At 40.8% G+C, this 14,877-nt stretch overlaps 2 protein-coding genes across 5 annotated transcripts in view; both read right to left on the reverse strand.

Moving 5' to 3' along the window:
- Window positions 1-64: 64 nt before the first annotated feature.
- rad51 (RAD51 recombinase) lies at window positions 65-10,416 on the reverse strand. 2 transcript variants are annotated; one of them, XM_056405599.1, is made up of 10 exons: window positions 10,347-10,416; window positions 9,641-9,741; window positions 7,851-7,988; window positions 4,037-4,154; window positions 3,747-3,838; window positions 3,446-3,540; window positions 3,199-3,312; window positions 2,515-2,644; window positions 2,206-2,327; window positions 65-941 (listed from the first exon to the last, which is right to left on the reverse strand). In XM_056405599.1, exons 2-10 carry the CDS (start codon window positions 9,722-9,724, stop codon window positions 818-820), a joined length of 1,017 nt encoding a protein of 338 aa, XP_056261574.1. In that variant the 5' UTR covers window positions 9,725-9,741; window positions 10,347-10,416; the 3' UTR covers window positions 65-817. The 2 variants fall into 2 exon arrangements, with proteins under 2 accessions (XP_056261574.1, XP_056261575.1); XM_056405600.1 differs by lacking the exons at window positions 7,851-7,988; window positions 9,641-9,741; window positions 10,347-10,416 and adding an exon at window positions 5,865-6,003.
- Window positions 10,417-12,841: 2,425 nt separating this feature from the next.
- cenpe (centromere protein E) overlaps window positions 12,842-14,877 on the reverse strand; it is a 30,833-nt gene continuing 28,797 nt past the window's right edge. For 2 of the 3 annotated variants that reach the window (XM_056404510.1, XM_056404508.1), the window contains 3 exons: window positions 14,483-14,829; window positions 14,331-14,378; window positions 12,842-13,601 (listed from right to left, as the gene is read on the reverse strand). In XM_056404510.1, the coding sequence (XP_056260485.1) occupies window positions 13,528-13,601; window positions 14,331-14,378; window positions 14,483-14,829 (469 nt within the window). In that variant the 3' untranslated portion in view covers window positions 12,842-13,527. The remainder of the gene's footprint in view (window positions 13,602-14,330; window positions 14,379-14,482; window positions 14,830-14,877) is intronic. The other variant, XM_056404509.1, reaches the window with a different exon arrangement.

Here is a 14,877-nt window from a genome sequence, read left to right on the forward strand (position 1 = left end):
TAAGAACATGGTAACAGCAGACACAGTATAGAATCCTTCCATGATGATGACGCTAACAAGTGGATGTAATAGTAAAAGAAATTTAATTTAGCTATTAATCACACATACAGAATACACAAGGAAAATGAAAACATCACTTTACAGAAATGTAAGGAGATCTTTGTAGGAAATCATTGTTTCAAATGCATCCTAGAAAATAAAAGCTTCACTGTTAGACATCCAGAGAAGACAACACTCAACAGAAAGATATAGAAGAAAAAATCCCACAAAATATTTAACAGTTTTTTACAAGTTTTTTCAAACCCACTCTTGATGAAACTGCAGGAGTGCACTGCATTGAACAAAGACAAAAAAAAACTGCAGCCATTTTCTGTAATTATGACTTAGCATTTCATAATTATGAGATCTCACACATTAAAGGTCTAATAAGTGACGAAGAACTCACAATTACCTAATAAATGTCATGTTGCTATTTTATGAATGTCATGAGATTTCTTGTAATTAAAGGGATGCTAAATCATGAGCTACCAATCAGGTAATTATAGAGATCTCATCATAGTGTAACAGATCTCATAATTATAAAATACTATGCCAGTTTCTTTTTCCTTTGAGTGCAGAAAACTAAACTTTTCATCCTGCTGTTGCATCACTGGGCTGCATGAAGCCAGATGTGCAGCTGGACCGTCTCATCTACTCAGTGAAGACAACTCATAATCCCATCAGTCTGAGGCCTCGTGTGACAGCAATAGTATGGGGCGCTATAGTCCAAGAGACAGTATGTTTCCCAGCACCCTCTGGTTCCTGCCTCTCTGCCCGCTCAGTCCTTGGCATCGCCCACTCCGTCAGCATTAATGGCGAACATGGCTTCAGCCTCTGGCAGGCAGGGCGAGTCGTAGATTTTACAGATCCTCGTCTCTCCTCGACCTTTCCTCAGGTACAGACTGTGAGAATAAGACCAGTGTTACGAGGGATGAGACCACACTGTCATTAAGCTGCAGCTGTCAAAGCATTTCAGCACCTGTAGTTCACCTTTCCACGTACACACACTTCATTCTGAACAGACATTTAGAAAAATTGGACACATTGAACATTACAAAGCACAGATAAGAATGAGGATAAAACGGTAGCACACGCATCCTGCCGACACATTCAAACACGTCAAAATCAAGCAGAGCCAACACTACACTTTAATCGGAAAAAAAAGATGAGGACAAAATAGGAGCATCTGTGCTATAAAGCCAAACCAGGGTTCTCCACTCAGATGTGTCTGTAGCATGTGCAGCTGTAGTGGAGGACTCACTGAAATCAGTTGATCCATGTTCAGATCCTGCTGCTGTGTATCTATCTGAGAGGAGCTGTGACACACAACATCCACTGACTGAACAGTAGAAGGAGGAGCATGGGTATGAAGAAAATCCCCATAGTCCAGTACACATGGCTGACTGTGCTGCTGTGTAATGTTTCACACTGAACATTCAGACTTGGAGCAGGAGAGGACGATCACAGCGCAGTTTATGTTACTGTATCTTTAAATCAGTAAATAGCAAAGCTGTTAATTCATGTCACGCAAATATACGAAAGTCACTTAGATGTTAATCTGCATGAAGAATAAAGAACAAGGACTAGATTTCCTGCCTTGTGTTTGTCGCCTCTGACAACCAGCCAAGTTACAGGAAACTTGGAATCTCTCCTTCCTGAGTTTCAGTGTTGAATAATGACCAGATTTTTTTTTTTTATAGAACATTATGATGTCACAGTGAAGTTGACGTTTGACCTTTTAGATTGAAAATGTCATCGCTTCATTTTCTCCTATTAGACATTTGAGTTAAATTGTGTCACAATTAGTGAATGACTTTGTGAGTTATGGCCAAACATGTTTTGAGGTCACAGTGACCTTTGACCACTAAAATCCTTTCATCCATTCCATTCAAGTGAATGTTTGTACTAGGGCTGGGCAATATGGTCTAGAAGTGATATCGGGATATTTTAAGGCTATATTTGGATATTTTGAAATCTCCTGTATGGAACATGTTCGCAATATTGTCATTTACTACATCCCAGGTGGAACAAGCAGCGATGCATCGAGTATATTCCATATTTTACAAATTTAAAGAAATTCCCTCAAGATGTCACTCAGATATTGTGTTCACGAGAATGAGACCGTCTGACAACGTGTGTCTCAGTCTCAGTCACTGCATCACTCACCGTGTGGTGGAAGCATGAGCCATGATGTTGCCACCGATTGGTTTCTTGGGATCTGCAGAGAACATGGCTGCCCCGTCCACCTGTGCTACGACCTGGTTGGTTATCACCACAGCAACACCAAACTGTGACACAGATCAGATGAAAATATGAAACATCCTGGGTCAGTATGCATCATATGTGGACTGTGTAGATTCAGTCTGTTACATTGGACTGTGAACATGACTAAACTAGAATAAAACACATCACAGTATCCTGGATACATGATGACATCACCAGACAACCAGGACAAACCCCCCCTTCCTACCCTACCTCATCTGCCAGCCTGAGCAGCATGCGGAGGAAACGTCCCAGGTGTCCCTGTCTGGCTGACAGCTCTCCTCTACCTGAGTAGTCTGTTCTGTACAGAGCAGTGGCACTGTCCACTATCAGCAGAGCATACCTGACACACAGGGAGAGAGACAGCGTGTGTGTGTTAGCTGCAGGGATACACACAAGACAAGCCATTCACATTGAAACGTCACAACAGGTAAACATAGATGGAAAAGCAGAATGGCTAATGCTGCAGCAAGTGTTCAGTTAGCGCTGCAGTGGTTACATTTATTAAGTTTCAAAAAACAAACTCATTGTGGAGATAGAAACTGTAAACTGTAATATAGACAGCTGTTGTCCTTCTGAAAGTTTCTCTAGAGCTCAGAGAGACCATCAGGTTCTTGGTCTCCTCTCTTCTCTCTGATGTCTCAGTTAGTCCAGGTCCAGCTCTAAAGAGTCCTGGTTGTTTATGTTCAAATGGTTGTTTACAATGAATAATGGAGACCAGGAACCTTCGATGCAGCAGAAATGTTTTTGAGCCTGGACACAGTCCTGTATCTGAGCTCTGCAGCAGCTCCTTCCTCCTCATGGTTTCTGCTCTGATCTGCATCGTCAGCTGTGAGACCTTAGATAGACCGGTGTGTGTCTTTCACATCATCATTCAAACATTTTGTACTCACTGACCTGGACTCAGCCATCATGGCAGAAGCTTGATACAGCAGCTGGGTCTGATGATCTGTGTTGAAAGCTCGAGCGTAGGCCACGTTGTCTAGAACATCACTCCCTACCAGCCCATACCTGATGACAGAGAAATGACATCACATGAAACATCAGGCATGGGGGGGGGGGGTCAAAACTCCAACAACAACTTTATGGTTAGACCAATGTGCTTGAGCTTGTGGCCTTCATCAGCTGATGAGTGATGACTCACCTCTCAGCTACAGCAAGGAGTCTCTCTGGTCTGAAGGTTCCCTCTGTGTCAATGTACATGGCTTTACCTTCTCCGCCCCCCTGATCAATGGGCAGCTGTGGACAAAAAGGACAGTGCCATCGTTTTGAAATTTTAAGCACCTGATACTGTGTAGACATTAAGAACTGTAGACACACCTTCTTCATGATTTGATTTTTTTCTTCTTTAAAATTAAAGGATAAAGTTTCTGTGATTTTCCTTTGTCATCTGATGGTTACACAACGCCCTGAGTGCATCACAGCAGAATAACTTTGGACTGTACCTGACACGTGACAGCGAGTGTGTGGCACAGCTGGGTCTTTCCCGTGCGAAACTCTCCAAACATCTCTGTGATGGAGCCCGTCTCAATCCCACCTGCAGGGGAAGCAGGAATCAAATTCACATAGTTTTGCTGCCGCCTGTAATTACCGTGTTCACCCAACACAACCTGGGTCTAATGAACATCTCAAAACAGGACTTTGGGATAGTGGTTGGCCCGGTATGTGCCAGATGGTGTTGTTCCACAAATTCAGCATTGACAGTCAGGGTGAACGTCACGATAGACAGACAGACCTTGTAGTAGTTTGTCGAGCTCCTTGGAGCCGGTGGAGATCTGGATGATTTCTGCTCTCCTCTGGTGGAACTCAGTGGCTGTGGTGAAGCCCATAGGCACCAGTTTGGCTGCTTCAGTCTGGCAAGGAAGAAATAATAAAACAAACAAAAAAAAATTAGAATAATATAATAAACTGCAGCAGGAGGTGCTTTAAGAAATTACATGCAACAAGTGCTTCACATGAAAAGACATATGAACACATGAACATGAAAACATGGTTAAAACGTTAAAGATGGAATAATAATAAAATAACAGAAAAAATTAAACAAATAAATAATTAAAATAAGTTAAAAATGGATTACAAAGAATATATCACATCAGTAAGTGTTGGAATAATTGTATATATTTATCTCATATTTGATAATACATAACCATCTATCCTGCCTTGCTGTTTAGATCATATATGTAGTCAGTCTGTACCTTGCTCTTAACATGACCAAGTATCCTGCTTTATTGCTTTGACCATGAAGTTAGTATGTGTCTTATCTTTAACATGCTTTATTGCCCTATGAGTTGTTTAACAGGATGCAGGTGGTGGAGAGGACCACAGGCTGGCACCATCACTGCACAGAACACACTGGGATCAGTCTGTTCTACTTCTATACCATGAAATAAACATTTATACCATGTATCACAATCACCCCCATATCATATTCACACATCATATTCATTCATTATGTTCATTGATTATATTCACTCATTGTATTATGTTATCCTTTGTATTACTTTGTATTACCTTTGACATCCTTTATGTTACACTTGGTATGACCTTCAGGCCTTTAAGATAAACAATGTCTTGCTGCTGGAAGAATGTTTGGAATGCCTTGTGTGATAATAAAAAGAGAGGAGACGATGGAGTTTGCTCAGAGCGGGTTTGGAGATTGTAACTGAGCAAATCTCTGTCTGTTCTCCTCGCGAGTAAGAAATAACGCCCTTGTCTTTCTCTTCTGTGTGTCAGTATTAAATGTCTTAGGTGGTGTAAACCTGACATTAACACACAAGTCCAAAATTTCAGAGCTGGTTAAAGGTCGTGTGTTCCATAGCTTTGGACCATGACTGACAAAGGCTGCATCCCTGCAACTGTTACTGGGAACCTTCAATAAAGCAGCAGATGATCTCAGTGTTCTTGGAGGTCTATAGTTAACATGGAAGTTAGAAATGTAGCTTGGTCGTCACCCATTAAGGGCTTCATACATAAGGAGGAGGAGCTTAAAAGCAATTCTAAATGTAACAGGAAGTTAAACTGGCCTGATGTGGTCTCCGCTCTTGGTTCTGGTTTACAGCTGAGCTGCGGAGTTTTGAGTGAGCTCAAGTCTCAGGGTTTCTTTTGATTTATAAATGGCCATACTTCAGCTGTTTCTAAGGTGGAGAGATGATGTTTTCTTCACCTTGATAATGTGGGGATTGAAGCTCAGATATGAATCTAAGAAAATACAGTAATTATACAGTAATTAAAAATCCCAGCACAAGTGCAGACATTGTAGGTGCAGTGCAACACAGTATCTACTGCACAGCCTGTTTCTCAGCTTCATTCCTGAGTGAAGGAGAGAACTGAGCTTATGTGTGTTTCAATCAAATTCATCCATGGCCCTGCCAGACCATAATGAGAGTGAGCCACTAATATACTCATTTTCTCTCATTCTCATTTCACTAATTGTAGAATCTGCACAAGAAACAAGGTTGTCACTTCAAAAAATCTCCACCACTGTCAAAGATATGTGCATGTGTGGTGTCAGCAGAAAAAATGGACTGTGCAGCCAGAACTCATGAATTACTGTTGTTTCTTACGAGAATTTTGTCAGCTTTGGCCTCACTGATGCCCTTGATGTTGAGCAGCTCCTTCTTGGGTGCATAGGCCACTGCCTCAATAGTGTGGAAACCTGCATCCTCCATCTTCTTGATGTCACTGGCACTTATCCCACATTGCTGCAATGGGAGAAGTTGGAATGAGAGACAGCCACATGCAAACTCACCATGAGATAGAAGAACGAGAATTAATATATGTCTCACAACCAAAGTATGATGGAAAACCAGTTGGGACAATAATTCTTGAAATTAATACAATATCTTATTTTTCAGTTCTTCCCAGCAGCATGACAATAAATTCTATTGATATAATCCATTACATGAACTCGAACTGGACCCGGGTGAGCAGCAGAAAATGGAGGGATGGACAAACCAAATGAAAATGATTAATTGTTCAACACTTCAACACCGTTCTGAGCTGCTGACTGTAGCAGAGGCAGTGACGGTATTTTCTGCAGGTACAATGGTGCAAAATCAAACTCCAAAAAAGTGGATTAAAAAGCCTCCTGCAGTACAATGAACTGTCACCATAGTCCCACTTTTAGATTAGAGGTGTAGAACAGTGGTCACAAAAGTGTTTTGCACCATGAACAGGTTTCAGAAAGACATATTTCTCATGGACTGGTTGTTGGGCCATAATAATTCACTATTAGCGAAACCAGCGTGATGCTGTGGTGTAAAAGACACCGGGAGACAACAGACAAAATAATGAAAATATCTCTTCTCTGTTTGTTGCTTGTTGAACAGCTGGTTTGATCAAATTCTTATTGGCCTTTTACTTTTTTATTGCGCTTACAGTAACATAAAGGTCAGTGATGGTTGTCATCAACTCCAGTAATCTTCAGTTATCTTTACTTCACCTGGTTCTATGTCCAGTGCAGTGTGTGTACTGCAGCCCCACCTCTCCCAGAGAGCAGCGAGCAGAGGACGTATGCCTTAAACAGCCTATTATCAGGCAATTGTTGCATTTTACGAATTTTAAAAAATGTATTAATTCGTCCTCTCTGTGCAGCCCTGTAGCAAATATGCTGCGGCCCGGTACCGGTCCACAGCCCGGTGGTTGGGGACCACTGTTGTAGAACATCTCTTGAGAGCTGCAATCACAACTAACTTTACCAGCTACAGCAGCTAACACACAAGATATAACAACTGTAAATAAAGACTTCTTCGGCCATTTTTAAAAAGGAAACTAAATTACATTTTCAAGACTTTAAGATCCTGCCGATACCTTACTAGGTGATTTTAGTATTACATATGGTATTACAAAGCAGTGACGTCTAAACCACTGAATTTGAGCTTGCCCCATAAACACAGAAACGCATGTACAGATTAGGTATAATATTATATATATTATAATGATACTATTTCTGACACAGTATGTCAGAAACCCTTAGTGCTTCAGAAAGTTAAATTTTCGGTAGAGGCAAAATTCGCCTGATGTGGTCTCCGCTCTTGGTTCTGGTTTACAGCTGAGCTGCGGAGTTTTGAGTGAGCTCAAGTCTCAGGGTTTCTTTTGATTTATAAATGGCCATACTTCAGCTGTTTCTAAGGTGGAGAGATGATGTTTTCTTCACCTTGATAATGTGGGGATTGAAGCTCAGATATGAATCTAAGAAAATACAGTAATTATACAGTAATTAAAAATCCCAGCACAAGTGCAGACATTGTAGGTGCAGTGCAACACAGTATCTACTGCACAGCCTGTTTCTCAGCTTCATTCCTGAGTGAATGAGAGAACTGAGCTTATGTGTGTTTCAATCAAATTCATCCATGGCCCTGCCAGACCATAATGAGAGTGAGCCACTAATATACTCATTTTCTCTCATTCCACTAATCGTAGAATTTGCATAAGAAACAAGGTTGTCACTTCAAAAAATCTCCACCACTATCAAAGATATGTGCATGTGTGGTGTCAGCAGAAAAAATGGACTGTGCAGCCAGAACTCATGAATTACTGTTGTTTCTTACAAGAATTTTGTCAGCTTTGGCCTCACTGATGCCCTTGATGTTGAGCAGCTCCTTCTTGGGTGCATAGGCCACTGCCTCAATAGTGTGGAAACCTGCATCCTCCATCTTCTTGATGTCACTGGCACTTATCCCACATTGCTGCAATGGGAGAAGTTGGAATTAGAGACAGCCACATGCAAACTCACCATGAGATAGAAGAACGAGAATTAATATATGTCTCACAACCAAAGTATGATGGAAAACCAGTTGGGACAATAATTCTTGAAATTAATACAATATCTTATTTTTCAGTTCTTCCCAGCAGCATGACAATAAATTCTATTGATATAATCCATTACATGAACTCGAACTGGACCCGGGTGAGCAGCAGAAAATGGAGGGATGGACAAACCAAATGAAAATGATTAATTGTTCAACACTTCAACACCGTTCTGAGCTGCTGACTGTAGCAGAGGCAGTGACGGTATTTTCTGCAGGTACAATGGTGCAAAATCAAACTCCAAAAAAGTGGATTAAAAAGCCTCCTGCAGTACAATGAACTGTCACCATAGTCCCACTTTTAGATTAGAGGTGTAGAACAGTGGTCACAAAAGTGTTTTGCACCATGAACAGGTTTCAGAAAGACATATTTCTCATGGACTGGTTGTTGGGCCATAATAATTCACTATTAGCGAAACCAGCGTGATGCTGTGGTGTAAAAGACACCGGGAGACAACAGACAAAATAATGAAAATATCTCTTCTCTGTTTGTTGCTTGTTGAACAGCTGGTTTGATCAAATTCTTATTGGCCTTTTACTTTTTTATTGCGCTTACAGTAACATAAAGGTCAGTGATGGTTGTCATCAACTCCAGTAATCTTCAGTTATCTTTACTTCACCTGGTTCTATGTCCAGTGCAGTGTGTGTACTGCAGCCCCACCTCTCCCAGAGAGCAGCGAGCAGAGGACGTATGCCTTAAACAGCCTATTATCAGGCAATTGTTGCATTTTACGAATTTTAAAAAATGTATTAATTCGTCCTCTCTGTGCAGCCCTGTAGCAAATATGCTGCGGCCCGGTACCGGTCCACAGCCCGGTGGTTGGGGACCACTGTTGTAGAACATCTCTTGAGAGCTGCAATCACAACTAACTTTACCAGCTACAGCAGCTAACACACAAGATATAACAACTGTAAATAAAGACTTCTTCGGCCATTTTTAAAAAGGAAACTAAATTACATTTTCAAGACTTTAAGATCCTGCCGATACCTTACTAGGTGATTTTAGTATTACATATGGTATTACAAAGCAGTGACGTCTAAACCACTGAATTTGAGCTTGCCCCATAAACACAGAAACGCATGTACAGATTAGGTATAATATTATATATATTATAATGATACTATTTCTGACACAGTATGTCAGAAACCCTTAGTGCTTCAGAAAGTTAAATTTTCGGTAGAGGCAAAATTCGCCTCCGAGCTGTCATTGGTGCCCAGGTGCTCCTAAAGGACGGGTCAAAGCAGCAGAAGGTCCTCACAGGAATCAGTAAAGAAAAGGTCACAATTCACACGTCCGTCTGCTGCTAGCTCAAGCTGGGAGAAGGGCAGTCTCCCTATTCACTACAACTCTGGGACCTGCAGAAGGTCCCCGATCAGCTTCATGGAGTTACATAAAGACTAAAAGGTGAAAAGGGTAATCCCACCCATTTCCCTTTCATTTCAAACAAGGTGCATCTGTTAAAGGAAGGGGTGGTATCCATGTTTATAGATGTCAGCTGTCCAACAGGAACAAAGTGAACTCAGACCAGTACCTCCAATCTGGATAGAGGTTGTGGTCCGAAGTTTTCTTCCTCCTCCACCTCTGCCTCCACCCTGGCCTCGCTCCTCATAGCCATGGTCCGAGTATGGAAATCTGGTCAACAGAGAGGAAGAGGATTCATAATTCCGTCCCTTTTCCTTTCCTGATCTTGCAGACTGGGTAACATGTTTCTAAACAGTGACCGTCTTCGCTGAATGTAACAGGCAGCGATGCCTTTGTTTACCTGGTTTCTCTATGCAACCCCTCTAGGACTGTACACACAGTATGACAATATCGTTAGTTAGTTGTTGTCAGATTTTGATTTGTCACACTTTGCAAAATGAAGCTATTCAGTCAAAGCCCTAGTAAGTTAACAGACTAACTTTTTTACACCAGAAAACATTTGCTTATAAAGTTTCGTACCGCTACAACAATAAAACAAGGTCAACCGCTGTATCTTCTGTTGTGAACCAGCTTAAGTAGAAGTATCATTAGCATTTAACACATTTGATAACGCTCTTAGCTTGTTAGCACTGGCGCTGCTTTCTCATCAGTTCGCTACATTTCAGCCGTGGAGCTAGTGTTAGCCGTTGACAACACTCCCGGACGGCCAGCTAACGAGTTCAACACGAATCAACACTTCTGTCTGAACTCTGTGTTGTAATCATATGTCGAACGGGCGGGCTTTACTCTGACTTTAGTCTACAGACGGTATTTACCTGATGCTCCTTGTTTCCCTTCGAACTCCGCCGTTTGATAACCAAAGATCCCGCGCACCACACGCAGTACGCAGTACGCACTAATGACACGCAATGACGTTAGACGTAAAGACCAAGTGGTAACGCACCATGACGTCACTCATTGGTTTGTGAACTGCACAAAAAGGACACAAAATGTAATGCAAGGAATTGGCATGATGTCTGATATGAAGTCACAATTCAAAAGTAACATTATGTTAGATGGTGTATGCTTCACAGACAGAAAATGTAATGGTTGTCATATTAGGAGACTTTGCCAGGGTTTCACAACTCCTCCTATCAAGCTGTTTTGGAACTCTGTATTTGAAAATATTTATTATTTTTAATTAATAAGAAATATTGTGTAAACAAAATTCATTTAATTCATTTAAAGTTGTACACTTGATTTATCCTGTAAACCAGGTACTTTACAGATTAAGAGTGTGGGGAACAAGGTTAAATGCAAAGAAGGACTACAAAAGGAAAGTAGAGAGGAAGCTGCAGCACAACAACACCTGAGAGGTGTGAAAGGGGATGAGGAACATCACTGGCTATAAGGACAAGAACAGTCAGGCAACATCAGGTGATGTGGACAAGGCCAATGAGTTCAACCTGTTCTACAACAGGTTTGACACAGCCTCACCTGTTCTCTCTCCCACTGCGACTCCCTCCACACTGGGGTCAAGTCTCCTGTCCTTTACAGCAGAGGTGAGGACGAAGCTCAAGAGGCTACGTCCTGGAAAAACAACAGGCCCGGACGGTGTGTGTCTGAGGCTGATAAGGGCTGAGTCTCACCAGAGGATCTTCGACTTAAGTCCTCAAACAGGGAGGGTCCCGGTCCTGTGGAAAACATCATGTCTTGTTCCGGTCCCTAAAGTAGGACGACCGACTGAGATAAATGACTATAGACCAGTGTCCCTCACATCACACATCATGAAGACCTCCAACGCTCCACAGGGGACTGTTCTGGCTCCGTTCCTGTTCAACCTGTATACGGGTGACTTTAAATACAACTCTGAGTCCTGACACATCCAGAAATACTCGGATGACACAGCTATTGTGGTGCGTATCAGGAACGGGCAGGAAGAGGAGTACAGGGATCTGAAGATGGCCTTCAGTGAATGGAGCAACAAGACAGGGAGAAGGACAGGGCAGTAAAGGAAATTTATACAAATTACAGATTTTTATTTAGTAGAGTTTAAAAGTAAAAATGTAAAAACATGTTTAATCTTGCCCAATAAACATAAAGTTGAAAAAAGAAGCTAATTCTTGCATTTCAAGTAATGGAAAATCTAAACCACTTCTTTGTGTTTCACCTGTCCCTACACTGAATGCACTAAAATGAAATAAGTTCTGTGAACAGACTCTTTTAGTTGACTCAACATCATTTGACGCAATTATTCATTATCATTTTTTTTTTTTTTATGTTTTCTGAGATTCCTTAATTTTAGCCCCTTTTTCACACCATGGGAGTAAAAGGAGGGACATGAACATGACATTGTTCTCTACCTGCTGTAAAAGTTGAATACATTTATTTTTCTGAATGTTTTCTTTATTTTTACAATTTATATGAAACAGGTACCTGTTGCTTTACCTTGGCTTTAATATTCACATTGTTGTAAATGTAATGGTGCAGTTCTTGGTGCTTTTTGGTGAGTTACTTGTGATTTATTGTCTAACTATTCAAATTGTCTTTATCTTTCGTTTTTCTTAATGCCAGTGCTTTGAGAGACAATGAGAAGCACAAAGACTTATTCTTGTTTGCAAAGCATTATAAAGCAGATTTCTTCTTTTTCCAAGAAACTCATTCTACAACTAGTGAGGTTAGTTTGTGGGGGTAATGAAAAACGGCTCTCACCTGAGTCAGAATGTTCAGTAGGTGTTCAGCACAAATTTTGACCACCTCATCAACAAATCACAAAGCTATTTATATTTATATTCCTTTATTCCCCTCCTTTTGTCAAAGTGTACACTTCAAGTGATATTGGATTTTTTCTGCAGGCATTTTGTAAAGTCACTTAAACATGTTTTCAGCTGACCCCGCCCACAGCAGCTCATCTTTCAGCTTTTGAGTCGTACTCTTCTTGTCTGACCTTGTCGGCTGATCCAACTTTGCAAAGTGAACTGATGTGGTTTGGGAAAAGAAAAAAAAGAAATGCACAATCTATCCAAGTTTTTTTCTTGTGACATTTCAGAGAATGTTTTAAAAAAAAATGTTTAAAAAAATAAATAAATAAAATAAATAAATAAATTTACGACCTTTATTTTGGCCGTCATGTGCTCTCTGTAGTTGTGTTTGTTCAGTTTTGACTTTTCAACCAATTTGTTGAAATGATATTTGTCTGAGCCAATAAGAAACTACTGCTTGGGCCATTGCAAACAATCTGATACTTGTTGAGTCCAGATCCATTTTACCCTTTTATATATAACCAAACAGGACTCGCGCATTCGTTTGATGAAGTATGCAGGACAACAGATAAAGTTCAACACGTCTAATTTATTAAAAGTATAGTCAAGCATTTAAGTTTGAGATTGCTTACAGAGCTCTGGACTCACCCTGCTCTCGTCTCTCCTGTCTAAGCAGCGTGCAGCACTTCCTTCTTTCAGTCATTCACTCTTATACACAGTTATCTTGTGTACAGTTTCACTCCGCCTCTCTGACATTTAGTACAGTATCAAACGCACCCAGTTCATTAGCTGCACATTCTGTTATCGATACAAACACTGCTCAGATATGTTCAGTGAAGTCACCGTGGTACTGGAGTAAGAGCAGATTGATCAGTCATTCCTATAGAGGACGTCTTAGTCCTGGGACTTGTACAGGTCGCACACCTCCAACACAGAACATGGACTTGGACATCTTTTGACTGAACTAGGCCTTCCATAAACATGAGTTTATATTTTGTAAAAAAAAAAAATGTTCACAATATTATTCCTGAATATGATGGATTATTCTTTCATTCCTCGTACAAAAACTAAGACAACAAATCCTTCCTCATGTTTCAGGTGACTGGACAGAAATGTTGAGATAGTCAATAACTTTATCAAGAAAATCTTTATTACTTATCAAAATGTAAGACAGAATGAAAAGACAAAACACCAGAAAACAGTGAAAGACAAAGACGGTGAAAAGGGACATTTAAAACTATTGCACTCATTTATTTTACTGGGTTTTACACATTTCTTCTTGGTTCGGGGACTGAGGCCACCACTCCTCCTTTCTGGCTGCAGCTGCATCTGCAAAACACCACACTTTATTCAGACAAATGAATATTTAAGTAACATACACAATGAAGTGAATCGTACTGGTGTCTGTCCTTCAGTTGCTGTGACATTCATAAAAGTCTTAAAGCAGATGTGAGCCTGAGTCAGATTAGTTTTCTGGCCATTATTCTTGAGCTTATTAAAATAATAAGAATTAAGAGGGATCAAAAAACACTTTGGATTCATCAAATCAAAAATAATTAGAAAGTATCTTAAGACATTCCAACTCACTTGAGATGGTCAGAGTTTTACTGTAGTACTTTAATGCAGTTGATTTTGAACAGATGACTTTTGACTTACATTTATTTTATCCAAACTGTTTACATTAATAAGGGCAGAGTATAAGACACACTTCTCTTTACAGTTCAAAGGGGGTTTATAAAAATAAAATAAAATAAATCAATCCTAACCTTTGTTTTTTTTTTTAATAACCTGCTGTAGGTTCTACACTAGAGCAGCTTGTATTGTTTAAAATATAGTTCACTGCAAAACCTGAGATTTAAATGGAAGCTCAAAGAATTGACGACAGATTGCCCAGGTTAATAGAAAAAAAGAAAAGTGAATTCATCAGTTGTGGAAGTTGTGCATAAGTGCTGAGTCAAGTTAAAGTGTCAGTGGCAGACAACTTAAGTACCATCACCCCTTGCTTCTATTCATACAGCCCCAGTGATCCCTCAAACAGTATGATATTGCAGCAGTTACCCGTCTCTGCAGCTACTGCAGTTGGTGCATCAGGAACATGGAACACCTCTGGCAGAACAAACAACTTGGGTCTTTAAGGTGTTCAGACAGTCTTATGGGAGAGTGACAGACAAGCTTCACTACAATGTAGTCGAACTGTGCAGGTCACTTACCTGGAACGGTGCCGAGGCTGGAGTTGTCAAAGAACTGCTTGGGACAGGTTCTGGACAAGATCTCAGAGCTCCCGTCCATGTCAAAGAATCTGCTTTTAGGGGAGTTGAGCAGAGAGGCCTTTGGAGAGTCCAGCAGCTTCTTGGGAGATTCCAGCAGCTTCTTGGGAGTAACCAGAAGCCTCTTAGGTGAGCTGAAGAAGTTGGAGGTGTCTGAGGTTGTCAGAAAGCCCCTCTTGGTGGGAGTGCAGGGGGATGAAGGCTTGTCCACTTCAGGTTTGCCCTTCCCCTTTAGCTTGATGGCTCTGCTCTTCCATTTGCTGATCTCTGCCTGCTGTGTGGACACCAAGCTGTAGAGACACAGGGACAGATATGAGAGCAGGACGAAAAGATGCAAC

The sequence above is a fragment of the Seriola aureovittata genome, chromosome 19, assembly GCF_021018895.1.
Source record: "Seriola aureovittata isolate HTS-2021-v1 ecotype China chromosome 19, ASM2101889v1, whole genome shotgun sequence".
NCBI classification, from domain to species: domain Eukaryota; kingdom Metazoa; phylum Chordata; class Actinopteri; order Carangiformes; family Carangidae; genus Seriola; species Seriola aureovittata.